The sequence below is a fragment of the Barbatula barbatula genome (assembly GCF_947034865.1).
Source record: "Barbatula barbatula genome assembly, chromosome: 23".
In the NCBI taxonomy this organism is placed as follows: domain Eukaryota; kingdom Metazoa; phylum Chordata; class Actinopteri; order Cypriniformes; family Nemacheilidae; genus Barbatula; species Barbatula barbatula.
In genome coordinates this window covers 9,021,806-9,049,689 of record NC_136786.1, presented here as the reverse complement: position 1 = coordinate 9,049,689, position 27,884 = coordinate 9,021,806, and the positions used below count along the sequence as shown (strand labels likewise).

Here is a 27,884-nt window from a genome sequence, read left to right as displayed (position 1 = left end):
TTGACAACTAGGATACCATAGCATACTGCTGTTCAAACATTTGTCGTTGCATATTGTGTACTTTTTCAAATAGTATTTAGCAGTACAGAGCAGTATGCTAGTAATCCATTCCGAACATGGACCAAGTGAACAGTATGAGAACACTATGAGTACTGTACTTTTTAAGTGTGGAATGTTAGACACTTTCAGTGGGTTAAATGTGCGCCACAACATTGTCATTTCCCTCAACGGAAACTGTAATAGCTTTCAATGTACAATTTATACAGTAGATGGCCGAGTACATAATGTATAGTCTAAGTGCACTTGTGTCACACAAGTGTACATCTGAATAAGATGTTACTGTACAGCAGGGGCGCATCGCAACAGCCTGAAGAGATGCCAAACCAATAAAGGGATGTTGAAGATAACTATGAGCAGTTGGCTATTCATTTAGTTCAATACAATAGGCTGGAGTTAGATTGCATACATAACAAGTCATATTCCATCATATTACCACGATGACTGAATATTTCAATTTACATCTTGTATGTTTAACAGATTTTAGTGCAGAAACATGCTATTTCATGAATTTATTCATGAAATTAAATCAAAGAATTGCTCAGATACATTTTCTTTACAAATCTCTTAAAAGTCTCTTGTGGATTTAGTTTTTGAAAATGTAATCGCATTTTAAAAAATCAAGTTAAATACTGTAGAGGTCCTGCATTCCTTCACTCCAGACCAAAGGTACTGGTCTCCTCCACAGCGGTTAGGAGTTTCTCGTACAGCATGGTGTATGATGGGTAAGGAGGCAGGTCTAAACGGTTGAAGCATGTGTGTGCCCTGCAAGAGAGAAAAGACAAAAAAAGAGGTCAAAGGTCAAATCTGTTGTATGACATGTCACATGTACAGTACACGTCCTGTACTTTGCTTTTTTACAGTCTATTTAGGCAGCATCCTAATTCGACTTTAAGCATGCGGACGGTGCTGCGAAAATGGGCGGGACTGATTCCTCCATCTTTTACATTTCCTGTACCGATAGGTCTCGCTGTGACGTTTTGATCTGATTTTTTATCTATCACGCACGCATTTGATGTTTAAATGTGCATGTCTGTAAATCCACAATACCATTAGATGTCACATTTGAAAGTTGCTAATGTGCATCCCCTTTTTGTGAGCAACATGTTACTCAATTGCCTCTAAGTATTAATGAGCAAGTTGGAAAAAATGAATCATCGGTTCTGTTATGTACCAAAACAGCAAAGCAAAAATGCTCCCCACATTCATAGCGGCAGACCATGTGAAATTCTGAAGCTGAGTGAGGCATCTGTATCCTTTCCATCACATTGTCCTTATTTAGCTGCGCCTGCTGACGCTGTGCACACACAATGACAAATTCAAAGCCGTTCTCACCCCGACAGAGAAATATGAGCCTGTGCTTTAGCGCTGATGCTGTCAGGCTTTGATCCCTGGTCCCTCCTGTTTTCCAGGAGTACAGGGTGCAATGGGATTTCAAGGTGAAATACGGGATACAGATCAATCCTAAATCTAACAGTCAGATTTCCGGATGGAACTTTGTAATCCCAGGTAACTTTATTTATAAAATATTAAAAAAGCAATATAAAAATGCATAACCACATAAAACGCTATTGTGATTGAAGTGTGGAAAAGTGTGGAAGATCCAAGGCTGCAAAACAAAATATTAATTCAGTATTTAGACAAGAGCCTTAACCGAGTCAAACACATGAAGAACCTGTTGACACTGCCCTTGTGACCTAAATGTATAATATTTTTTCTGTGTACTGTGCTCTGTATGTTTTTCATACTGTATTTTATATTTTATGCACGACTATCAAGTACAAACCAGAGCCTTTGAATATGAGTTACGACACTCACATAGACCTCAATAGGAAGAATGGAATGCAGAAGTAACTCCCGATAGTTCCAAACATTGCACCGAAGTCCATTCATTTCAGTGTCTCCCAAACACATTTGCTGTGCAGTTGGTGAAATAACTGCATGTTTTTACACTTTAACGCCTTGGCAGTTTAACTTAAATGTTAATATTAAACACAAAGACTCTCCCAAGATAAAATGCTGCTTTAAATGTAGTCAACATAGTAATCAGTGTACACGGTGTGCTAATATTTAGCAAAATGTGTGAAAATACAGCTGCTGTTATCCGTCCCGTGAAAATCCATTGAAATAGGTTGAAAGCACGGATTTGTTTGGAACGATTGAGGGCTCCATGAACCACGTGACCACACGGCAGTCGTAACGCTCATATTCAACAGCTCTGGTACAAACAATGAAAGATCAGTATCTAAAGGCACTTCAAGTTCAATCCCAGTGTTTGACCATTTAATGTAACTCCCTGGAAAAACAACCTATTCCAGTGTTAAGTGTTACTTAAAAACACACTTCCTTCCGAAGACATTATATCCATGATATTGAAAATATGTGGGATAAGAAATTACTACAGGTTTTGAGATCCCAAGCCTTTCTGTAACTCTAAACACATCTACTCTATGCATATCTACTCCTGAAGATGAACTTGTTATTATTAGCAACATGCTAATCGTCGTGTGTGCCATCTTGGAACTGTCCACTGACGTCACTCACAGTTGACTAGAATGACTAGATTACGCGGCCATATGTGAAAACCATGAGATTTCAATTCCCGAAAAATGGGATAACCTTTCGTTGTTGTCATTTGTTAGTGTAGTAGATATAATGTTTGAGTTTACACAACAATAATTTTTCATAATCATACAGACAGCTTGATCTTAGGTGTTAATGGACTGGCTCGCATCGTTACAATATAGCGGAAGACCTACTTATGCCGGCCCACTTAATCATGGTAACATTGATATTAAAACTCGCTGTTAACATCCGAGTTTTGGCATGGCAAGCACCACTCACATTTTCTTCAGAATCTAGTTTTTTTTATTATTCATTATTATTTATTTGCACCGGTGTGTGTTATCTCTGCAGTGTACCTTGGCAGCGAAGTGATCTTTCCCCACTTTTCAATGCAGAAGCGCCGCAGGCCGTTGCTACCACGCAGTGTTGCAAAACCCTCATAGGGAACACTAGATGTGCCAGTCACAAACTGCAGCAGACGAAGCCTCTGTTCATTATTGAAGCGCTCCACAGCAGCCCAGAACCATCGCATCACTATGTGCCCGTCATGGTATCCTGAAGGGGGATGGAGATATGAGTGACTTTTGCATTCCACATATAGTTGTATTGAATGACATCAGGGTGTGACTGAAATTTTTATTTTTGATATAGGCGAGGAGAGCGGGAAGAAAATGCTGCCTAGTTTAGAGGCCCTTCATCTGATTGCAGATGAACTGATGTTGACATATCATAGACTTTGCAAGAAAAATAAACAACGCTTACAGTTTCAAGTAAGGTCATCTTGACACTATGAAACCATCAAGCCGCTTTATGAAATTCACCCATTATGCTTTCAATGTCAACAGCTGTGTTCAATGTAATGCACAGCAATCTAAACAGATGGATACTTGTTTTGGCACATGTGGTGAGATAAGATCTTATTGATCCCACAAAATCTCAATTGCAAATTTTATGAGAGGATTTCAAGCAAAACAGAATGAAACCACTTCAAATGGAACAAATGAAGAGTTTACAGTTCAAGCATTTCACTTCAGAAAATACAGCACTTGATGTTTACACTACGTTCCACTTGCATTTGGAATTTTAAATGGGGCTCACAGAAATATGAACAGGCCCAATGAAAAATGTCTTAGGACAATAATGTTGATATATCATTAGGTGGATTTTTAGCATTCTCTTGCCTCCTCTATACTCTGTGTTGGACCTCCAGTCATTCAAATCGATCTCGGCCGTCCCTGCGATGACCAGCTCCAGCTCACGGGCATCAAACACTGAAACCAGGCGCGAGTCTACAACCTACATTAAAACACACAAATAAAGGGGTTTGGCATAAATTTGATAACTGTTACTAATTTATATATGTATTTATATTACTATAATACTATATATATATATATATATATATATATATATATATATACAGTATATACACACCTCATAGAAACCTCTCACAAGGGCTTCGGCCTGCTGCACCACCCCTCTCTCCACTCTCCATCTGGCCATGCGCTCAATGTACTCCTTCTTGTTCTTCTCCGTAACCTGGATATTGGTGCCACCCGACTTCAGTTCTCTTTCTGTCACCTGTCAAGAGGTCAAAAGAGGTCAATGAATGCCTGTCCAAGATGTAAGAACTAATAGACTTCATGTTTACGATGTGTTTGAAATGTTTCTGAAATATATACAAGTATGCATGTCCATGTCTATCATTTTTTATATAAAGTTTTTTTATTCAAAATGAATTTATTATCACATCTTAATGCCATCTGTAGTTTGACTTACATGTGCATTCAAGCTATACGTATTATTTTAATCAGGATTTGTGTTTTCTGGCCTGGGTATCAAATCCACAACCTTTGTGCTGATAACGCAATGCTCAACTGATTTAACTATAGAAACTGTAAAAGTAATGTGGCTCTGTGATGCTGTGTGGGTTGACCAATGGTATTAGCTTGGGGTTGGACTACTTGTTTGTTTGACCAATGGTTGGGAGAGGGTAGTGTCCAGCAGCACCTGTCCAAAGACCTCCTCATTCACTGTGAAGGTCAGGTCCAGGATATCCGTGATATCATTGTCTTTCATCCACTGTAAGCTCTGGTGAAACTCCTCGTCCAGGTATTCCAAATCACTTAGATCTGTCACTCTATAGACAGATACAACACAAAACACATACAATCAGATTTCACTTTCTGGTTACTCTATTGTACTTTCAATGACCCATTGAGACGCACAATCTAAGCAGGGCCTTGTAGAATGGCCGGGTGAAGAAAGCATCCAACAGATACTGGTGGATCAAGGCCAGACCCAATATTCGCCCACTGAAACGGAACCTGCGTGGAAACATCAAAAGATGAAAAATCACACTACTGTCTCCTGCTTTTGCATTATTCATAGCAATGTTTATCCTTAGGTAAAGAAGCAATGTTTGGTATACATTTAGCAAGTATTTTTATTTGAGTCCTTAAAAAGTTGTGAATTTAAACATTGACATTGGACAAAGTTTCAAGGCAAAAATGTGTGTTTTAATGCTATAATTTACTCAACTATAGTGCCTTACTCCCGTCAGTCAAAATGCCATAATGAGAGAGAAAACAAAGACGTAGCGTGACCACCACTACATGCTTTTCTTAAGAGTTGACCAACCGGCATGTAATTCTTCAACCACACACCACATCAACCAGAGAACAAAAGCTGAACTTCAAAAACATTCCAAGTCTAAGGAGCAATAATGAGGGATAAAGAGAGAATGACAGTGACGGAGAAAAATTCTTACCATTCTAAATGGTTCTCCACAAATGCAGACATGGGACTGATCTGCACGGTATACGTGTCGTTGGCTGAGTATTCAAACAGGCCGTAGTATGGATTAAAAAGCTCCTGAGACAACAGGAAGAAGAATTCCCGCGATGGGCCGCTGTAGTCTAAACTGAAAAACATGAAAATAACAGTGTTAACTTTACAACCGTTAAAATCAAAATTGCAGGTTTACATGTGTTATGCATTCGTATGTATCCAATTGAATCATTTTCCTCTTTTCTGTGATTTTTGCTTTCAAAATGTAAAGAATCGATTGAACGTATCCGAGAACCATTCCTTTAAAGATGCACAAACACGCAGTGGACTTACCCCTCCTCTCCCACAAAAGTGATGTAGAGCTTGTTCCTCTGGAGCTCCTTGCGAGAATACGCCATCACTTGATTAAAAGTACCTTCCAATAAATGATCCCTTCTGATAATCAGCCTACAACACCAGAAAATAAATGTCATTTCATAAAGTTAACAGACTCTAAGAGCTGTAAAACATACAGTTTAACAGTAAAACTTAAATGAGCTACTCATAAATAAAATCTTTAAATGCACGAATAATTCCTGCATGCGTGTACATTAAGGGACATCCATCGGCCCTCTTTTTCTCCCTACCGCACACATTTCACCAAAAGAAAACACGCACAGACAAAGACACACTTACTTAATTTTTCCTGGCCCCTGGCCATAGCCTTTTGCCTCCAACTTCCTGTAAAAATTGCGAAGTTTCGCCTCAAAGTCTCTGCGGTACGGAGCGGGCGCTCTAGCCCTTTGCAATCCTGTCAAAAGGAAACACACATGTACACACTACAACTCCATCTGCATTACAGATTTTACAGACACAGTTTATACATTAAATCTGACCTGAAAATCATCAATGTAAATGAGGTCGTATTCACACAAGGCAAAGATATTTACTGTTTATATGATTAAATATGTTGAAAATATCTAAAGCCCTTATTGTGAAAACAGCACAAGAAATGGTGCAGGCTTGTCAAGCTATAATAATTGTGATTTTTCATAAAAATTGCTTGTAATATAATACAAGCTCATTAAACTTGTGCTAGCACATTGTGGGCAGCACAGAGGAACATCGTCGTCATAAAATTAAGCAGCTTTAAGTCACGTCTTCCCGCGGTGCGTGTGTAAGCGATTGAGTCGACAAAAAATGTCCGGCCAAGGGGGATGCCCAAAAGTACGAGTGATTTGTTTCAGCATGAGCGAGGCGGTGGGTTGGCTGAACTTCAACCACAAATACGTGGCAACAAACTGATGTGGTGAATGACTGCTCCTGCTGTGTTAAGAAAAGAGCTTTGCTGCGTATTGGCACGCACCGCTATACACGAGAGACCGGCTCGTGTTTCCACAAATGGAAATTGAAATGAAAGACGGTCTGAGAAGTCAACATGTGAATGTTTGTTATTAAGACTGTGAATACGCAATGGTTTATAAGACGTCTGCGGTAAGTGTTTAAAGATAGTGTCTGTTAATCTTTTTTATAGATTTCACTTCTTTTTAGCAAAAACAGAAAAATTATTCAATGAGACAAGCCTTATTTTTAAGCAATAAGTGATTTTACAGCACTTGGAGAAATGTGATCGTACCAGGTGAGCTTTGTGGTGAGGAGCCAGGGGAGCAGCGTGGAGAGAAGCTGATACCCGGGTGGAAGGAGTGAGATGGAATAAAGGACATGATGTCTTCCTCAAATAAACTTCATGATAAAGAGAAATAATATTACAATTCTATAAATAATTAGCTGCTCAACACATCAGTAAAGAGTTACACATCATTTAATGACATTTGCCATCACTAGCTTGATGCCATTTTTCACAAATATATATAATAAATGTGAATGCGATTTGAGTGCAATTGTAGAGTGAAGAATTACTTAAAATGTAGTTCAGTTTATTACACCAATCTATCATATGAGTTAAGAAAACTGATACAGTAACTTAGAATCCAGAAAACACGTTAAATGTAATATAATACAATACAATGGAATATAATATAATATAATATATGTGTGTCTGATTTACAGATTGTTACGATAACAAACAGAATCAAACTCACTTACAATTACCTTGAGAAAAGAAGATGACTAGTAGTCGACATACCTTAACAGCATAACCAGGTCTGCGTCACAAGACAGCTTTTCAATGCCTTGTGGGCCCTCTGTCCTAATGTAATGGATTTTCTCCCTGACAGAAAACACACCACCAAATCCGTTCATTCAAGTGATATCATGTTTCGATTCTCATTGCTTTTGTTTTCTATCCTGAGAGGAGGCTGAAAGGTTTGATCTCTTAATTGTTCTTAAATGTACCAATAATGCACTTCTCCTTTGTTGAATGGATTTATAATAGGCTGAATTGAGGAACGCTTTTAAGATAACATTCAACTCGCTACATCCGTGAAACAGACCCTGACTTAACGCCAGACTTTCTGATACAAACTTAAATGCTGATTCACTGTCAAAAACATTGCTCTTTTGACATGTTAAACATTTTTAATATGCGACACTTTAAAAATGCAAATGAAGACGGAGAATGTGTCAAAATTTGTTCAGTATAAGGGCGCAGCAAACTCCCAGATTGAAACAGATTCAGCCGGTGTGTAAAAATGCTTTGATTCATCGACATACAAACTGCTTAACCACACAAACAGCACAGCTTAACTTGTGCATGGCCTCACCTGAGCGTATGATTCCTGGCTAGACTGGGTTGCCGTTCCTGCAGCATGTCTAATATGTTTGGTTGACGAAGGAAAGCCACAATCTTGTCATTGTAAGCTGAAGAAAAAATACAGAAAGTGTAATGATTACCCTGCTGAAAGAAAACAATAGAAACCATCATATAAATTCTAATAGTTACCATTGTGAAAAATGAGCTTTTTTCAATTTAAACCATTACATGTTGTGTGTTTTGGGCAGTATTCTGATAGGATTTAATGGTGTTCAATTGGTACCAATCTGGCATAATCCGCCACGGTAGACACCAGTAGTGTCCACTAAAAAACAATCAATTTCTATTATAACCATTAAATCCATTACATTTTCTTTTGTGTTTTAGGCAGGGTTCTATTGTTTTTTAAGCAGAGTAGCCTAATTCTTGAAGACATACTAAAAGCATACAAAAATATTGTAGAATAAAGTAAAAACACAATCAAAAACTTTCTACTGCAAATAGCTGCTGGCATAGATTTTTACGGTTATACCGTAATTTTAAACTACTATTTTATGTTTTTTCTCGAATTTATGAAATCGCTTTAACTGCTTGATTTTGAAGAGACGCAGTAATGTAAAAACGTTTAGGATTATTAAACAGTAAGTTGAAAGATGACATCACTTGTAAAGCCAATAGTTAAAATAAAGCAAACTAAATATACACAAATGTAATTTACAAAAAGCTTTGTTGCATGGGTGTTGATTGATATCGACTGGTTCGTTGACTTCCTAAAAATGAATGTAAAATATGGTCATCATAGAAAACCAGAAAAACAAAGCTAGTCTGTTTTAACTAACCTAGAGGCACTGAATCAGGCTGGTGTTGACTCCTGATGGCAGCCACAAGACCATTTCCAGGCCGGATGACCAGCGATGCTCCTCTGCTTCGGGACACCTCTGAAGCCTGACATAATGTGACACATCATTTTAATGCAAAAGACTGAAAAGCTGAATGCTAATCTAAAAGCTGTTCGTGTGTTTTTTTACCTCTCCAGCACTATAGCTGCGCAATCTCTGTAAATGTTGTCTGTGCGTGAGGTGGTTGGGCAGTCGGCCGTTCTGAAGGGGAATTCTGGGGTCGATAAAGGTCGTCGCACGACTGTTGTGGTCTACGAAGAACGACTACCCATAACACAAAACAAAAATAAAACAATATTGAAATAGTTTTTCATCACTTTGTCAGTTTAGAGGTCAGAAACTATATGCCACAATTCTGACCAATCAGACCGATCAAAGTATTCCAGAAAGCCTAACAATAAATATTTTATATCAACAAAATGTCTACAAGTACAGATGTATTGTGTTATGTCTGCCATAAGCTGCTTGAAAGTGCTCACCTTGCCCTGCGGGTCTGTTTTGATCTCCCAGCCTCTGGGGAGCTCCAGATGAGTGTCAGCAAATTTGTTGAGGAAAGTGACAAGGTCGCGGTTGTGTTGATATCGCTCAAAGTTGCGTGCGTCTCTGCGTATTTTCAGGATCATGTGCTTCAGGCAGGTGCTGCTAGTAAACATTCTGTATGCACCCTGAGGACATGAGTTCAACATTAGATAGGACTTCAGTACAAGCGTGAACCTTCAATCTATGCTTTGTATTTATAAGGGTCTTTGTAGTACACGGGTATAAACGCAGATACAGAAACATGTTTTTTTGAAACAAACAAAATCTCAGCTTTGACTTATTAAGATCTGATGCTTTGGTATTAGGACACCAGAAAAGCTGACTGAATCAGTCAAAGAAAGAATAGATTCTTTCCACTAAAGTGCATTTTAGTAACATATCAGTATGTGTGTTTCCGGGGAATCCACTCAAGACGTTTGTTCTGCTAACATACTGTTCGGCCAATTTAGCAACCAATAAATAATATATATCAAAATGATCATTAATATTAAATAATATTATACCCGCATGGTCAATAAACATTATGACAATTCATAAATATTCATAAAGTTACCATTAGTCTGCAACTGCATACTGTATCTTTGCGACACATAAGCGATTGACAGCTATATAACAAGATATACGAAAACCCTTTGTTTGATTCTTCTCACTGTGACATACATAGTTAGCATGGAGGACGGTGAAGAATTCTGGGTGGGTGACAAACTTCACAGCTGGACACTGAAGAAGCAGGGTGACGTACTGACTGTTGACCGGAGATGAAGAGCTGTCTCTTCTCTGATCTGAAAAGATCACAGTTAAACGTATCATCATATAAGAGATATGGATTCTCGTGTATGAAGGAAAATGCCATTTTGTTGCAAGAATAGCTCGAGCTATATTATAGACAATTTGTTAATTGTTCACAAAAAATTGTGAAAACTGAAAATGATTGACTTAATCTGTAAGGCAGCTTTCTAACGTCACTGTTCTGCAATTTGCATGCAGCATTGCAACCTTCTCATATCCACATCAAAACCAACATATCAAACCTGAAGGCTGTGGAGTGGATTCACCGTCTGTCTCTGCACTGTTGTTTCTGTCAGACGAACAACCAGCCGGTTCATCATCTGTGGCCATGGTTCTCTCAATGGTCTGATACCTGCATGGAGAAATGATCATTGATATGGTAACACTGTCCTGCTAACACAACTTTACACGAGACAAACGGTTTAATCAGAAGTTTTCAAATAGTCTAAAAAGATGAATCTTTAATCTTACATCAATATCACCAATGATTATTATACACTCACAATTCACTCCTTTCCCGATTTTAACATACAGTGTATGGCCAGTTTCAAACAGGAAGTGAAGTATACCACACAAAAATGCTTTTATCCGTACACTTGTTTCATCTGTAAGTGACACCAGGTCAGGTATGCGTTGAGATCCATGGTATTTAGAACAGATCCTCAGCCACAAAACAAACAATGGTTTATAATATACGCTCACATAAACCATCTGACCAGAGAGAGAGGACCAGAGAGAGTCAACAGAAGCCCCAGTGGATGAATCTAACATTAAACATTCATCTCTTCTCCAAAAGAGTAATTAAACACAAACTACAGAATACGCCACACAGGTGTTTTTGAATGCGAATCTTACATTAACCTCTGTTGTTCAACTAAACCCTTTGTTAAAATTGAAAGTGTAATTTAAAGTTTATTAAAAATAATAAGGTCAGTCTATATTAAAATAATAAGGTCAGTCTATATTAAAATTAGGCCCAGGGTCGGTGCTCGTATGCGAGCGCCTGGTGGCCGGGCCTTTCCCCACGGGGTCCGGCCGGGCTCAGCCCGAAGGAGCGACGTGGAGCCGCCTTCCCGTGGGCTCACCACGTGCGGGAGGGACCATAGGGGGTCGGTGCATAGTGGAACGGGCGGCAGTCGGAGGAGAGTGCCTCGACAGCCCGATCCCTGGATACGGAAGCTAGCTCTAGGGACGTGGAACGTCACCTCGCTGGCGGGGAAGGAGCCTGAGATGGTGCGTGAAGTTGAGAGGTTCCGACTAGAGATAGTCGGGATCACCTCTACGCATGGCTTGGGCTCTGGAACCACATTCCTCGAGAGAGGATGGACACTTCACCACTCTGGAGTTGCCCATGGTGAGAGGCGGCGGGCTGGTGTGGGTTTGCTTATAGCCCCCGAGCTCTCCCGCCATGTGTTGGAGTTAACCCCGGTGAACGAGAGGGTCGTCTCCGGTGCCTGTCGAGGCGGGAATCCCCGAACCCGGTGGTGGACACCTGAAGTAAGGAAAACCGTCAAGCTGAAGAAGGAGTCCTATCGGGCCTGGTTGGCTTGTGGGACTCCTGAGGTAGCTGACGGGTACCGGCAGGCCAAGCGGACTGCTGCCCGGGTGGTTGTGGAGGCAAAATCTCGGGCCTGGGAGGAGTTTGGTGAGGCCATGGAGAAGGACTATTGACTGGCCTCGAAGAGATTCCGGCAAACCGTCCGGCGCCTCAGGAGAGGGAAACAGTGCCCTACCAACGCTGGTACTTTACAGTGGAGGTGGGAAGCTGTTGACCTCAACTGGGGATGTCGTCGGATGGTGGAAGGAGTACTTCGAGGATCTCCTCAATCCCACCGTCACGTCTTCCATTGAGGAAGCAGAGGCTGAGGGCTCAGAGGTGGACTCGTCCATCACCCAAGCCGAAGTCACTGAGGTAGTCAAGAAACTCCTCGGTGGCAAGGCTCCGGGGGTGGATGAGATTCGCCCTGAGTACCTCTGCAGCATCGCGTGGCGGTCGGGGACAGTGCCTCTGGGATGGCAGACCGGGGTGGTGGTCCCTCTTTTTAAGAAGGGGGACCGGAGGGTGTGTTCCAACTATAGGGGATCACACTTCTCAGCCTTCCCGGGAAAGTCTATGCCAGGGTACTGGAAAGGAGAATACGGCCGATAGTAGAACCTCGGATTCAGGAGGAACAGTGTGGTTTTCGTACGGGCCGTGGAACGCTGGACCAGCTCTATACCCTCTACAGAGTGCTGGAGGGTTCATGGGAGTTTGCCCAATCAATCCACATGTGTTTTGTGGATTTGGAGAAGGCATTCGACTGTGTCCCTCGCAGCATCCTGTGGAGGGTGCTTCGGGAGTATGGGGTCTGTGGTCCTTTGCTAAGGGATGTCAGGTCCCTGTAAGACCGAAGCAGGAGCTTGGTTCGCATTGCCGGCAGTAAGTCGGCCTTGTTCCCAGTGCATGTCGGACTCCGGCAGGGCTGCCCTTTGTCACCGGTTCTGTTCGTAATTTTTATGGACAGAATTTCTAGGCACGGCCAGGGGCCGGAGGGTGTCAGGTTTGGGGACCACACAATCTCATCTCTGCTATTTGCGGATGATGTTGTCGTGTTGGCCCCTTCAAACCAGGACCTTCAGCATGCACTGGGACGGTTTACAGCCGAGTGTTGAATGAAAATCAGTCCCTCCAAATCCGAGGCTATGGTCCTCAGTCGGAAAAGGGTGGCTTGCCCACTTCAGGTTGGTGGAGAGTTCCTGCCTCAAGTGGAGGAGTTTAAGTATCTTGGGGTCTTGTTCACGAGTGAGGGAAGGATGGAACGGGAGATTGACAGACGGATCGGTGCAGCTTCTGCAGTAATGCGGTCGATGTACCGGTCTGTCGTGGTGAAGAAAGAGCTAAGCCGCAAGGCGAAGCTCTCAATTTACCGGTCAATCTACGTTCCTACTCTCACCTATGGCCATGAGCCGAAAATGAGTTTCCTCCGCAGGGTGGCTGGGCGATCTCTTAGAGATAGGGTGAGAAGCTCGGTCACCCGGGAGGAGCTCGGAGTAGAGCCGCTGCTCCTCCACATCGAGAGGGGTCAGTTGAGGTGGCTTGGGCATCTGTTCCGGATGCCTACCGGACGCCTTCCCCGGAAGGTATTCCAGGCCCGTCCGACCGGGAGGAGACCCCGGGGAAGACCTAGGACACGCTGGTGGGACTATGTCTCCCGCCTGGCCTGGGAACGCCTCGGTGTCTCCCCGGAAGAGCTAGAGGAAGTGTCTAGGGTGAGGGATGTCTGGGCATCTCTGCTTAGACTGCTGCCCCGGATAAGCGGAAGAAAATGGATGGATGGATATATTAAAATTCCTATGAAATTGCTTGACATATTAAAAAAAATATCTTAACATGCATATACATGTTTTAATAGCAAACAGTTTATTTTATCAAGTCACAACCATATAGAAGCATATCAAAAGTATAGTATACTTTTTTTTCTAATTGAAGAACATGAGGTGCATTTAACAGTGTGAAAATTAGTTTTTAGAAAGACTGTAAATTTCTCCTAAAGTGTTTGTTTAAAATAAATATTTAGAATTGGAAAATAACAGATAATCTTTTCCATTTTGTCCATTCTTTATTTTTGTTTCACTGCACATTCATAATGGAAAATAAGGTCAGATAAGCTTTCTCTGATTCCTCAAACATCATTCACATAGGACTACATGACATTCTTTAGGGCTTGTTTTATAATTTGTAATTAGTATGTATTTGCTTATTATTTGTGAGCAACAATAAAATAAAAACATTCACCAATGACAAGGTCTGGGCTTCAAGACTTTCTCACACACAGAACATCAACCCCAAATGTATCCTACATCTTTTTCACTTGGAACGTTTTTCACTTTTTAACATGCAGTGCTTTAACCAATGTGTCCTTTAGGTGGCACCATAATACAAAACAACGTTCATTGAAATTACCACTTTGTCACTGAACTACATTACTGTGTTGTCTCTCTCTGCAATAATGGAAAAAAATGCTATATACAATTTACAAAATAGCGCTTAACTTTCATGAATTCATTCCCCATATCTGATAACTATCCAAGCAAACACAATGTTATTGAAAAGTGTAGATACGTTTATGTGAGTGTGTCTCTGGGTCTCTTCATACCTCCTGTTGAGATGCTCCATCTGGTGTGTAGAGCTAGATCTCTGAATGCCTCTGCTCTTGGCCGCATGGCTCGGCCTCTGCCACGTGGTGGTGCGGTTAACATGGTCCACATAGAAAACACGGCCGTGACTGTCTATCCTGGCTTCCCAGTCTGTGCCAAATAAACAACAATACAATTGTTACAAACATACAATTATGAGACCAACAGCGTCGTGAGAACATTATCATTTAGACTGCAGAAAGAAAATAACACCTTTTAAAGTAATGCATGTAAATGTTATTCAAGCATTAAATCTTACATTATATAGTCCACTACAGCATATATGCTGCATTTTATGCATGCTGAAGTTCTGCATGCATCTGTTTTCATTGAAAATCATGTATGTAGTAACATGAGCCGCCAAGCTCTTTCCCACAAACGCACACATGCACACGCACACGTGTTGATCATTGAATGCATTTACGATTTGGTACATTTTGCAATTTTTTATCTAATCTGTCAATCTATCATACAGTAAACGTTTATAGGGATCATATACCCACAAGATTGATTCATGTTTTGACTTTTGCATCACACCTCATAACCTTTTCATTGTGTTCCATTTAACCTATCTGTTAGCATCTGTTTTTCCAAACAGTGGATAAAAGACAACAATCAGAACAGACCATACTAGATCTAGTAAGCGCTTTCCAGTTTCGTGTGCAGTATGAATGGAATGTGGCGTCCCTTAGGCAGGCTGTCTGATGCTGAAATGATGCTGTACTTTGGATCTTTCCAAACTACAGCACTCAGAGGGGAGTAGAAATTGATTTATGGGTCTCCACAGTGAGTCTATGGAGGCCTCGTGTTTGCCTGTGCATGACTCTGAACAACAACACAACAGTTTTCCCAAACCATATTAATAACTGGACTTGTAAATAACAGATTTGCACATAAATCCCTCAACAGATGTCAATCTGTGCTACAAATCCCATTTCATCCTTCCATTTGTCTTCATTATCCATTTGTGAAAGTGGACTAACGGACTGCTTGCATATTTCAGTATGATACTGTTACTCCGTTCAACTGAGCCTTTGCTATAAAACTCACAACACAACCGTATTTACCTGGTATCACTTACCCAAACGAAGAAAAATCATGTTTTGTTTGGCACACTGTCAAAACAACATATATATGTACTGTGTACTGTACTTGTATATACGAAGATGGCTATAAGGACAGTTTTTTGAAAAAAAAAACATATTTTGTATTCTAGGTAACAGTGTTCTGGAGCTGGTGACTAACATTTCAGGATGACTTGAAGGAAATCCTTTCAGCTCACAATGCAGTATTTGCTGTTGTCAGCGTTCCCTTTGGCGAGAAGGTTTGTGAGACTATTTTTAGCATTCTGAATTTGTTCCTATTTTACAGTAAACCCCAAACCTCAGCAGGGCTCCCACAAGCTTGACATTGCAGCAACCCTGAGCATCCACACACAAGCAAAATCTGAAAACTAGCATCTGTAAGGGGTTTTAAAGAATGCTTTTCAGATTCAGTTTATCTGATATAAGTTCAAACAAGTTGTGTTAATGCTTCAATAGATTTATAAATGTAAATATTTTGGATATCTGATAGAATGCAAGATGCATTGGTAATAATGTTTAACAAAAGCAACTTAACAAGGACTGGAACATTATGACTGTATGCTTCTGTGTGTAGCATTCGTATAGCGTAAATGTTTTAAAGCAACCTTACCCACTTACCAACAATAGCTATAAAAACAACCTTATATGCATACTCAGGCTCTTTGTGCCGTCACTATGGCAACTTTGAATAAACCTCCTCAGAGATCAGCTCAGACTATCACTTATCTCTTGAGAGACAAGCTCATTTATGTCAATTGTGCATTGAGTTTCCTGGAAATCCCTTTTGAGAAATCGAAGGCTGTACAGATCAATGCTTCTGACTTGTGTTTTTCATGTATTAGAAAGGTCTTCATTTGGTCATCTGCAAAAGCAAGCGCTTAGGGATACAGTATGTAACAAATAGCAGACACTTCATGTTGTGGTGCTCAGGTCATGATTGGACATACAATGTTTGGTTTACATGTAATGTAGCAGACCATAAATCAAGAATCAATGTTGTGAGAACACGGAAAGTAAATATTGTTGTAGAGATAAAATAAAATGCGATGTTACTGGTGAAGACAGCAGGGTAGCAATGATGTGAGTGGGTATTTGGAAAGAGATGAGATGGAGTGAATGTATTTGTTTGAAAACCATGAATAGTGCTTTTTCACTGATTCATACACCCAAAATAAGACAAACGTGCACACAAAAACTAAATTGCAAAGTGTGATTGAATGTGATTGTAAAAATTATCTGTTTATTCTGACTGTTAAATGCAAATGTAGGAGCGGTGCAGGTATGTATATCAATTCTATATAAATTCTGTATAAAAAGGTGTTTTATTGTACATTTCTGTTCATTTTCTGGTGTGCCAGATACTGTAAATACTTATTTTAAAATATTTTATAAAAAACGTTTATATTGCCTTTTAAATAGCTTGAATGTAGCTTTTAAATTATGACACTGTTTCAGTTTTGATCAAATTTCCCAAAATTGAAATGTAACACACATGAATTCAAATAATCTGTTCTAACACGCAGATCAACACAAACACACACATTCTCATGCGTAAGCAGGCAGCAGGTCAGTGGCAAAAGCAAGGGTCGATGACTCAGGAGGGCTTACTTGGTGGTAATGGTTCGTCAACACTTGGGTAATGGTAGGGGTCAGGTTGCAAAGCAGGAAACTGAGTGATTGCATGATGACTGCATTGCAAATGACAAAGGCCTATGAAACAAACCAAGGAAAACAATATATACAGGCCCATGACTGGACATAATATTATTAAAATAATATTGTGAACTCAGCCATGTCAATGTGAAAAAGTGGCCCAATTTAAGTCAACTCGTGTTACATACAACATCTCAAAATGATATCAAACCAGGTAACATTTTCTTTATTAAATGGAAGAATGTTGGTAACCAGACAACATGGGCCCCCATTGACTTTCATTGTGTGGACACTTTTCAAAATATCTTCTTTTGTCTTCCACAGAAGAAAGAGTCATATAGAGGTTTGAACAAAATGAGGATGATAACAGAATGATCCCTTTAAAGCACTGTTTTAACTCACAATATCTTATGTTGTGATCTGCAGAAGAAAGAAAGTCATACAGGTTTATAATGACATGAGGGTCAATAAATGATAAAATGCGTTTTATTTTTAGGTGAACTATCACTTTAACAGGAGGGACATCTTAGTGTCCTTGAGTTTCAACAATGCCTAGCTGCCAAACTCATCTCTGGTCAAACAAGCATATTTATTTGCATTAATATAACAAACTGCACTGTAGATTACTCCAAGGAAATATAATTTTGCTTGTTAATGATGTACTTGTAATTGTGCTGTGATACTGCCTGTCTGCGCACATGAAATCCAGCTGACAAGCTTTTGTGTAACGCACATGAATGTTTTAAGGAATAAAAACAGACGTTCAACGCAGCGTAATACTTTTAATTTTGTAATATGCACTATATATTAAGTGCAGTATTCAAATCGTTGTATACTTAGAATACCCCGACAACCAACTTCAAAGTTGTCCAGTTGGATTCAACGAAGAAGTAAAATAGTAAAACAATGTGTTTTTTAACCCTTGTGTGGTGTTTGGGTATGTGTCGCTCATTTTCAACACACTTTTTTCTATCTGAATATAATCCCATTAAGCTAATTTTTTGTCATTTCATTTTTCCTTGATGCGAAAAAGAAATTGGCCCTTTTTTCATTAATGTGATTCAACTGCTGAAAATGACAAAGTGCTAGGTAGCACACCATACATTTAGTTATGGATCTATTAATTCGAAAACAAAATAACGCTATGGGTACATAAGACCCACAAAATTTGTTTGTTATTTATATATAGTTTCTTATTTCTTACGAAATTAAACCCACAGATATTAGAGTAATAAAAACATGAACACCACACAAGGTTAAATATAAATGCAACTAAAATGGATTTAAAATGCTATATAGCACACAACTAAACTCTAGTCTTTGGCCAAATGCTTATCAATGTACAATGCATAACTTTTTTTTCAAGGCAATAATATGCTAGCATTCACAGGACAAAGATGTCTTCACGTTTTTGCCAAAGGAGATAACATATTGACGAAATGCGTTCTGAAGAGCATTTTATCTGTTTAGGGCTACTGTAGAAACAACATGATAAATTCCATGTATGTAGATAGAAATAGCTAATTCTTAGGTAATGAAAATATAACGTTTCATTATGTAAGGTCTTTATACACCTCTAAAGACATAGTCATGTATCATATTGCATTTTCTGTCAATAGATCCTACAAAATTTAAGATACTGGACCTTTAACTAGATGCTAATTGGAAATCCCGATGGCTAACGATAGCTACAAGCAACCCCTATAAGTTAAAGCGATACTTCACCCAAAAATAAAAATTCTGTCATCATTTATTCTCCTCTGAGTTGTTCTGTATAAATGTCTTTGTTCTGATGAACACAGAGAAAGAAATTTGGAAGAATGCTTATAACCAGACAGATTTTAACCAGAAGCCCCCCATTGACTCCCAAAGTAGGAAAAAATGCAATGGTAGTCAAAAGTGCCACAGAACAGTTTACTGTCCTACATTCTTCAAAATGTCTTCTTTTGTGTTTATGAGAACAAAAAAAGGTCAATCAGGGGCAAAATCTGTCTGGTTCGAAGCATTCTTACAAACATCTTTCTCTGTGTTCATTAGAAATATATACAGATTTGTATAGAATTTGAAGGTGAATAAATGATGACAAAATAAAAATTTTTGGGTGAGGTATCCCTTTCACATCTGTGTTCATTAACAGCGCTACATAATATGGTCACAGTTCCTTACCTGATGACCTAACACTGGGCCCAGCTACAGGAGACTCCTCCCCCTGCCCCTCCCTCATTGGACTTTCCTCAGATGACGACCCTCTCCACTGAGATGACCCTTCTCCAGACTCCCGCATATCTGGGCTCTGTATCGATTCTGATATTGACTCAAAGGCACTGTTCTCTTCCTCCTCCTCCTCTTGCGAGGAGAAAACGGTGCTCTCCGACAGACGGGTGCTGTCCACTGAAGAAAGGCGTGTATGGCTGCAGAGATGGTTACGCCCCTCATTACCTGAGTTACTGTAACAAGACGTACTGTAACAGGACGTGCTATAACACGACGTACTGTAGCACGAATTATCACACAGTTCACATTCGCTTTCTCTCGGACCCCTTCGGCTTCCACCCCCAACCTCCCCATCCTCACTGTCCAGTCGCAGAGAGAATGGTGAAGGCCTTTCACCCTCCAGTAGCTGGTTGAGTTCAGACAAGCGCTCGATGGACAGACTACGTGGCAGGGTACGTCTGCAACACGGGCCAGGGCATTCGGGTACGGTAGATGGAGATTGAGCTTCAGACACCTCATCCTCAGCTACCACTCCATTCTCCTTGTCTTCCTCGGGTTTGACCGTAAGCTCCTCAGAGGATTCAGGTCCGTCATCTTCATCTTGACTGTCGTGGAGACGTTGGGCTGAAGGCAAGCTGTGCAGCAGATGATGAATGCGGATGTAGTGAGACCGTGGAGTTTCAGGTTCTCCACATGACGAGGCAATGACCGTCTCCAACTCGGACACGGGAAGCGAGCAAGGACGACTCTTGCGATACAAGGCGCTCCTTATCTGTGATGAACTGGGTTCCTCCGCGTTCCCAACTTCGTCTACCCTTTCTTCAGCGTCTACAAGCTCTACACCCAAATCTCCAGGTGGTCCCGTTTCACCTCCACCTGTATCTTCAATACCCCCATTGTCTGGGACGTCCAGTAATGTCTCAGTCAAAGTTTGCTCCTGCATCTCCACAAGCTCTTGATCTGTTCTTTCAGACTCCTGTTCTTCAGTTTGTCCTTGAGTGGCATCGTTCAGAACTGCCTCTCCTTCCATCCCGTCACCACACTCGGTTGCATGATCATCTGCTACAGTGTTCTCTTGTTCTTCTTCTTCTAGTTCCGAGTCCATACTTGGTTCAGCTGGTGAGGTGGGCAGCACAGGATCAGGGGTCTCGACCTCTTCAGCACATTCAGAGGAGATCTCTGGACCCAAAGTCAATGTATCCTCCACAGGTAGATCGGCAGGTGGGAGTTCATCATCTGGCTCCTGCTCTGTCTGCTGGTCGGGTACCAAATCGTAGACTGGCATTGCATTGAGCGACACCTCCTCATCATCTAAAACAGAATAAGCAAACCACATTCAGTAAACAGGCATGCCATGATATAAATATATGTATGTACACCATTTGTAATAATAAGCACTTTTCCACAAACCATTTCACGGGTAACTAAAAGCTGACAGAAATAATCTGAAAGGGACCTGCAAGGGTGAGCCTATTAGAAAACTTAGAGGAGCCCCTCTGCCTGTCAGTCATTTTGGATGTTTAGTTTGGTTGGCCACTTTTACTACACATGGGATAAGGCAGATTAAAAAATTAACCCAAAAAATCATATCTAACATTTATAATATTCCATTCTTGGCCTTTTAAAGTAAAGATTACATTTACAGTATTAACACTTACAGATTTACATTTACAATACATAATAATAATACTTTTTAATAAAAAAATGTAGTGACCAATATTGCTCATAGCTACTGGAGCCCTAAAAACTGTACTATATCAGATTTATTTCAAAATCACCAGACCTATAAAAACAACGGATAAGCAATTTCCATATTTTAAAGTTAGTGTTACTAACATGTCTATGAAAGAGAGGGATGAAGCAGACCTGGATGCATAGAAGAGGTTATCTCAAAGCGAAACTGCAGCTGACCACTGACGTGATCTGTTGGAAGCCGTCGACCTAGAGTGTAACTCACCACACGATCCCTGTTTACACACAAGAAACTTTCACAAACTTATTTACATGTTTATGGCAAGTAATGAGCACATAACCAAGAAATAAATTAGAAGGCAAACCAAAACCAGGTGACCACCCACACGGTTTTCACTCAGACACATTTCCACATCTGGATAAATGTTTTCAAGCACATACAAATATTGCATAGAATTTTTAGCAGACAGGTGTCTTTGATGACCTACCCAATAGCATGCTTCTCCAGAAGCCTCTGGACGGGCACCACCAGTTTCCCCAGGAAACGTTTAATGATGGGTCTGCTCTTGGCGAATTTATCTTTCACCTCAATCTCCAAAACATCCGTCGGCAAGGACACAAAGTTAAAACGCTGTGAATGTAAAAACAAAAACAAATATTTGTGGAGTCCACTTCAGACCGCATTTCTGCATCAACAGTTGCCAAACACTGACATTCTGTCTGGTTTCCTCTGAATACAATAAACTAATATGTTATGTAATATGTGAAATATCTTTCCCAGTTTTTTTATTTATGTACACATAGTATACATTTCTGTAAATGATTGTTAAGTTCTGCATTGTAAAAGCAACACCTCTGTTTAACATCATCTCTATCTGCCCTACAAGCGTTGGGACTCTCAGCACTCCTTTTAATTTGAAATTGCAGCTTGTGCCTCTGGAGAACACAATAAACATATACCCTGTTCTGTGTAATTACACCTTTTCAATGCATCCTTGGTATTTTGTGTTTGTTTATAAACTACAATTCAATACATGCAAATGAGAAAATCACTGGAAAACAAACGAGTACATCAAGTTGTAAAGATGGAAGAAACAGTGTGTGAAACAGGTGAAAAAAGTTCAACACTTGGCAGGGTTCCAGGGTTATTATTATCTTGGACAACACATCAAACAGAAGTGTGTAGGGTACACATAATCTCTTCTCCATTCAGGGATGCCGCATCCTTCTGGCTGCCATCCATCTAAAAACCGCAGCATTGATGACATCTGTCTACGAAAGCCAGAACACTGGATATTTACCACACAGTCTCCCTGTGTGGTAACCAAACCATCACAGTTTTCTTTCAAGAAGCCATGCAAGATGTTTCAACCCAACGTTTTAATCAACACAACGACAAGCCCAAACTTAACCGCTTCAGCCATTACAAAGTCATTAAAAGAGCGGGTATGGTTCGGCCGTCCACGCGTCGCCTGCATTACGTAATTTCCGTCATCAGGAGGGTCTGCAGTCGTCCGCACACCCCGTGTGCGTGACGCATAGAACAGTGCATGCGGAAGAAAAGTGCACTATAGGGGTCAATACACACACAGAAAGTGTGCTGTTGGCAAGAAGAACGATATAAACCTACACGCTGAAACCAAGAACAGTAAACTAAGAAGCATATCATTTTCCGTTTGGTTGTTGTTCTTGTTGTCTTGCTTTAAACGTAATGGCTTATGCAATAGGAGAACATACAGACGCCAGCAAACAGCTGCATGTGTCATGTGATATACAACAAGTGGAGCAGTGTGATTGATGGGTAACCTTACTTTATTTTGGGAGTTTTTGCTGAGTAATATATGTGCCGATTTTCCTCTGATTTTATATTAGTTGCTGTGTTTTTCTTTGGTTTGTGGTGGATTGGTTTATTGTATTGTTTGCTGTGATATTGCTGGACATTTAATAGCACGGTTTCCCTCTTTCACAAACTGTAATGAGAAACACTGATTGACACACCTGTAAACCCTGATCAAATCAACTATTTCATTGGCCAGCTGATCAGACCATTCCAAATAAATAGGAGGCAAGATCTCTTACCGGGGGAAAAAACGCTCTGGATGAACGGATGTACTGAGTGCTGCTGTGGACTGGCTTGATAATTTTGTTCTCCCTCAGCGTTGTGGCTGACTGGAAACCCTGTGCTTTGTGGAGCTGACTCACAGATCTCAGTGTCAACGCTCACAAAACCTCAGACTAAAGGGAAGTGGTCCTTTTCTTCCACACTGACGGGTGTGTTTGTTTTTAGTATTGAGCTGAAGACCCGTTCTAGTTATTGCTTATTTTTGTGAAGGTGCCAGGTCCGGTGGTCAGCGGTGGAGCAGCAGATACGGCAGTATTGTTGATGGACCTACGTGAAGCGCAAGGAAGCAGCGCAACAACACGTTATCTACTCAAAGTCCTGCTGATAGAGGAAACACTGAGCTAAATCCAGACGGGACTGGATTTGGGTATTGTTCACCCAGGGACAGAACATTGGACAAACCCTGATTTTATTGTTTCCCTGGGTCTTTGAGGAGATGTCATTTTAATATTGTCATTTTAAAGTTAACTTCTAGAAATAATAAAACACTATTTTTATATACATTTCTTGTGTCGTTCTCGCTGTGTTGGTGTGGCCAGAAATCTAAATTTGATTTATATTTAACAGACTTTTAATCTGTTACACATGTTATAGAAGGAGGCACAGAGACTCGAAATGAGATATTACCATGCATTTTGGACATGGTGCTAGTAAAATAGCATGTTCTCCCAGACATGCCATGAGTCCGACTCAAACTCAGACATTTGTTACTGTCAAGGCAGTAGGTATTACACAAGATAAGGGTGCGTGAGACAGGCCGGTAAAATGCTGAATCTTAATAAATGCGTTAAAATGAGATTGTCGTTCATGCTTCACTTTACTGTCTGGTGTTATGAATCAGCCTGCTGGCTGGCACAGTGTTCGGCTAAAGGCGTAACTCCCACTCTTGTTATAGCCTATAAATAGTAAAGCAATCAGGCAAAATAAACATCATGGGAAATGAGACGGTATGGCTCTGAATCACACATTTTAGAGGAATTAAATGCACCGCAAATCCAGATTAGAGCTACTGCTTAAAGGGGAAATTCATCCCAAAATATAATTTGTGTGATTTTTACTCACCCACATGATGTTAAACATGTTTTGAGACCTCCTGCCTTCTTCGGAAAACACTGGGATTGATAGAACTCACTAGGGTTTTAAATCTGACCGCGGTTGTTGGTGATTAATATGGTTTTATGTGTTTCATGCGATCGGATCACAAATGGTCAGGTGAGACATGTCACCATATACACTTTGCAGTAAAGTATGTGTCTATGTTTCGATTCCATGTCTATATACACTACGCGCCATGTCGGCAATTCAACTGATACAGTTTACCCATTCTATTTGAATTGAATGATACGTTTGCTTCAAGCTTCACATGAATCATTTCCACGTTAGTCTTGGAAAGCCATCCTTCAAACCTTTTTCTACAGATCTAAAAGAGTATATGAAAGAGGAGGAAGAGCACTTAAAAGAAATAAAATGGATGCTGTTCTGTCAATTCATCAATAATGTGCACTTAATTCCAACATGCTTCAAAGATTTTCTAAGGACATTCTGAAACACTATCAACGAAAGCAGAAAATAATTATGGGAAAAATCCCAACAACACAGCAGGTCATGCTCATCCACCAGAGCGTATAATGGTGCCATTAACCTCCAGTGATGTTGAAAACCTTCTGTGGCTCACGTTTTGCACTACACTGGCTTTCTTCCAAGGCAGCCACGCGTGTAAAGAGAATGGGCCCGTATTTCGCCTGACTGATTTGCTGCCAACTGCCTGACTGGTGCTGTGCATTTCACAAGCCCTACCGACGTCACCTGAGACAGAGAGCAGAGATGGATGAAGGGAATCTGATTGAATGGATGTAATATCTAGTTTGTAGTATGGAAGAGCTTTATTTGGCTGCTCTATTTTTAGCTTTCTGCTAACAGCTTAACAGAATTATTTTTAAAGCACAAACAAATGTACACATGCACACAACATTAACAATTACACTGTCCAACATTTACCAGTTCTTGCTGGTAATCATGGTATTGGTACGCTGATCTTACAAGCATTCCGTCTTAACGGTAGCATTAAGCTATTTAAGCTTTGACAGCATTAGCATCATGCTACATAATCATATTGTCAATAGGCAATCAATAAATCTATTTATACATTGATGTGAAATATGCAAAATATATTGTAAAAGAAATAAGTAGCTCATTTAAGACTTTTGTCGGGAAACACCAAGGGAGGTGAATCTAACAAAGCTTATCTTCAGGTTATTAGGAGAGCTTTGATCATGTGTAAATGAGCTTTCCCCGAGTGTCCAGAAGATGTTGTAAGGATTAACCATCTGACACAGCCATCAGTGTGTGTGTGTGGGCTTGTATACATGGTTACGAAGACACAAATCTGTGTAATCAACATTAACATAGTTCCTGTGTCCTTGTAAACTTAATCTCTTAAAAAACATACTGTAGGCCTATGATTATATTTTTAAAGAAAATAAAATGGCAAATGTTTTCTGTGATGATTAGGCTTAGATGTAGGGTTAGAATATGCAGTTTGAATGGTAAATAAATCATTTTGTCTATGGGGGGTTTTCGTAAACCACATATATAAGTATGTGTGTGTGTGTGTGCGAGCATGTTAAAGCTTACTGTAAGACAGAGAAGAAGAGCACAATTCAACCCTGCAACAAATATTTCACCCTGGTGAAGGAAGTTTCTTAATTTTAAGGGGAACTTTTCATAAAAAAGTTTTTATTTGTTTGAACATGCTGATCTAAGTTAGCAAAAAAAGCTACTGTAGGTTTTGTTCAAATGATGTACTGTACACTGTAAATCCAGATTTTGATTCAACTCAAACAGATTGAGTTCATATTACTTAAATGTGTCTAATTTGTTGACATTACTTGTTAATTCTGATTAAGCTTAACTTTTTCATGTCCTTTCTTATTGTAATTGTGTAGTCCAATCAGTAGTTTCTACTCAAACAAACTGAGTTTGTATTACTTAAACATGTGTTATTTCTTTACATTAATTAAGAATTCTGAGTAAACTGTACTTTTTAATGGCCTATCTTATTGTAATTATGTGTTTGAGCTCAAACAACTCAATATCATCAAGTTTTGCCTGTCACTAATACCAACGCATTGACGTCACAACCGCCAAAAATTGAGTTGAGTGACTTTTGAGACAGATCAGAAACGGAAACAAAGACACCTGTATCTAAATTGCCATTATAGCAAGCAAGTTGTTCATTCACCGAAGTTTGAAGCCCTTCGGTGAATAAACCGAGTTCAGACACAAAACGGTAAGTTGGAACCTGGCACTGGTTGCATGCCGTTGCAGTCCCGACTGCTAGCTGATGTAAATTAGCTAGCAGTACATCACGAAAGTGAGTTCACCCCTCACATTTGTACAAATATTTTATTATATCTTTTCATGGGGACAGCACTATTGAAATGATACTTTGATATAACTCAAAGTATCTATCAGATATATGTCTGTATATCAAAGTTTAATTTCAATAGTACTGTAGTTATTTGAAAAAAACGGAAATACGAACTTTGCTAGTTATTATGCTTTGGGTACACTTCGAGTCCGCCCGATGTCCGGGTAACGTACTCGTTCACACAATAGACTGCTGGCCAGGCAATCTCTACATGCTTTTAAAGTGATCCCGAGCTGATATGTCCGCTCTGAACCATTTTACTCTGTTGCTTCCAGACAGCTAAAGTTGAGACGGTGAAGCAGCTAGCCAGAGAACTACAAACATCCTGGTAAATTGGTGCAGACTAGCTAACATAAAGCTTATTTGCTTTAATTTCTTGATTTCTAGTTTTTTATTCGTTGTTAGTTAACTACTGTCATGCCTCTTCAAGTTTTTGTTATTTAGCTAATGTTAGCTTGTTGGCTATTGTGTTCAGGTCAATTTAAAATAGTACTCAAATTAGCTAAAGGTAACTTTTCCTTAGTTCATGTAACTTTAGCACCTGATTGCTCTGCAGTAATGTGCCACTGTAAAAAAACTACCTGTAAGTCGCTTTGGATAAAAGCGTCTGCCAAATGAATAAATGTAAATGTAAATGTTTCTTTTGTTGCTAATAAAAAGACATGTTCAATAAAAAGAAAATTGGATCAGTGTAATGTTGCAGTTGTATCTATGTATTCTACACGGTTCTATTGATTGAAAGACATATTTTGAGTTAGAAATAAGTTGGGGCAGTTAGAATATACAATTTAGTTGAATTGGTAATGGAGTAATGCTTACTTAACAAGCAGAGTTAAATAAATGGGTGGGGAATGATTGTTTAAGCTAAGTATCTTCAGTTACTGTAACTCGGTTATTAGTACATTGAACTTAAATATTCTATTCCATTCCATCATGGGCTCAAGTACATTGAACGTAGTCTACTTTACTTATTCAACTAATGCTTCATTACTTAAAAATTTTAAGGCAACGAGTTACCTTGATTTTTTAAAGTAGATTCTACTTAGATCCGGGTTTACAGTGTACGTCCATCTTATTTGAAATAAGCCATTGGGTAAATTACATAATAATGACAACAAATCTTTATTTAACTTGTTTAAACAACTTAATTTTTTAACATGTGAATATTGTTGTGGAAAAT

At 39.8% G+C, this 27,884-nt stretch overlaps 1 protein-coding gene across 1 annotated transcript in view; it reads right to left on the bottom strand.

The window, feature by feature from the left end:
- Positions 1-710: 710 nt before the first annotated feature.
- The window catches only part of hecw1a (HECT, C2 and WW domain containing E3 ubiquitin protein ligase 1a), a gene marked incomplete at both ends in the record, with an annotated part of 50,968 nt that continues 23,794 nt past the window's right edge, over positions 711-27,884 (bottom strand). The window contains 22 exons of the mRNA XM_079487936.1: positions 711-822; positions 2,979-3,177; positions 3,804-3,918; positions 4,057-4,203; positions 4,633-4,762; positions 4,851-4,949; positions 5,393-5,545; positions 5,746-5,859; positions 6,088-6,202; positions 7,028-7,134; positions 7,538-7,621; positions 8,115-8,211; positions 8,944-9,049; positions 9,133-9,267; positions 9,483-9,668; positions 10,204-10,325; positions 10,575-10,684; positions 14,469-14,619; positions 17,202-17,303; positions 19,413-20,771; positions 21,327-21,427; positions 21,641-21,783. Of these exons, the coding sequence (XP_079344062.1) occupies positions 711-822; positions 2,979-3,177; positions 3,804-3,918; positions 4,057-4,203; positions 4,633-4,762; positions 4,851-4,949; positions 5,393-5,545; positions 5,746-5,859; positions 6,088-6,202; positions 7,028-7,134; positions 7,538-7,621; positions 8,115-8,211; positions 8,944-9,049; positions 9,133-9,267; positions 9,483-9,668; positions 10,204-10,325; positions 10,575-10,684; positions 14,469-14,619; positions 17,202-17,303; positions 19,413-20,771; positions 21,327-21,427; positions 21,641-21,783 (3,987 nt within the window). The remainder of the gene's footprint in view (positions 823-2,978; positions 3,178-3,803; positions 3,919-4,056; positions 4,204-4,632; positions 4,763-4,850; positions 4,950-5,392; positions 5,546-5,745; positions 5,860-6,087; positions 6,203-7,027; positions 7,135-7,537; positions 7,622-8,114; positions 8,212-8,943; positions 9,050-9,132; positions 9,268-9,482; positions 9,669-10,203; positions 10,326-10,574; positions 10,685-14,468; positions 14,620-17,201; positions 17,304-19,412; positions 20,772-21,326; positions 21,428-21,640; positions 21,784-27,884) is intronic.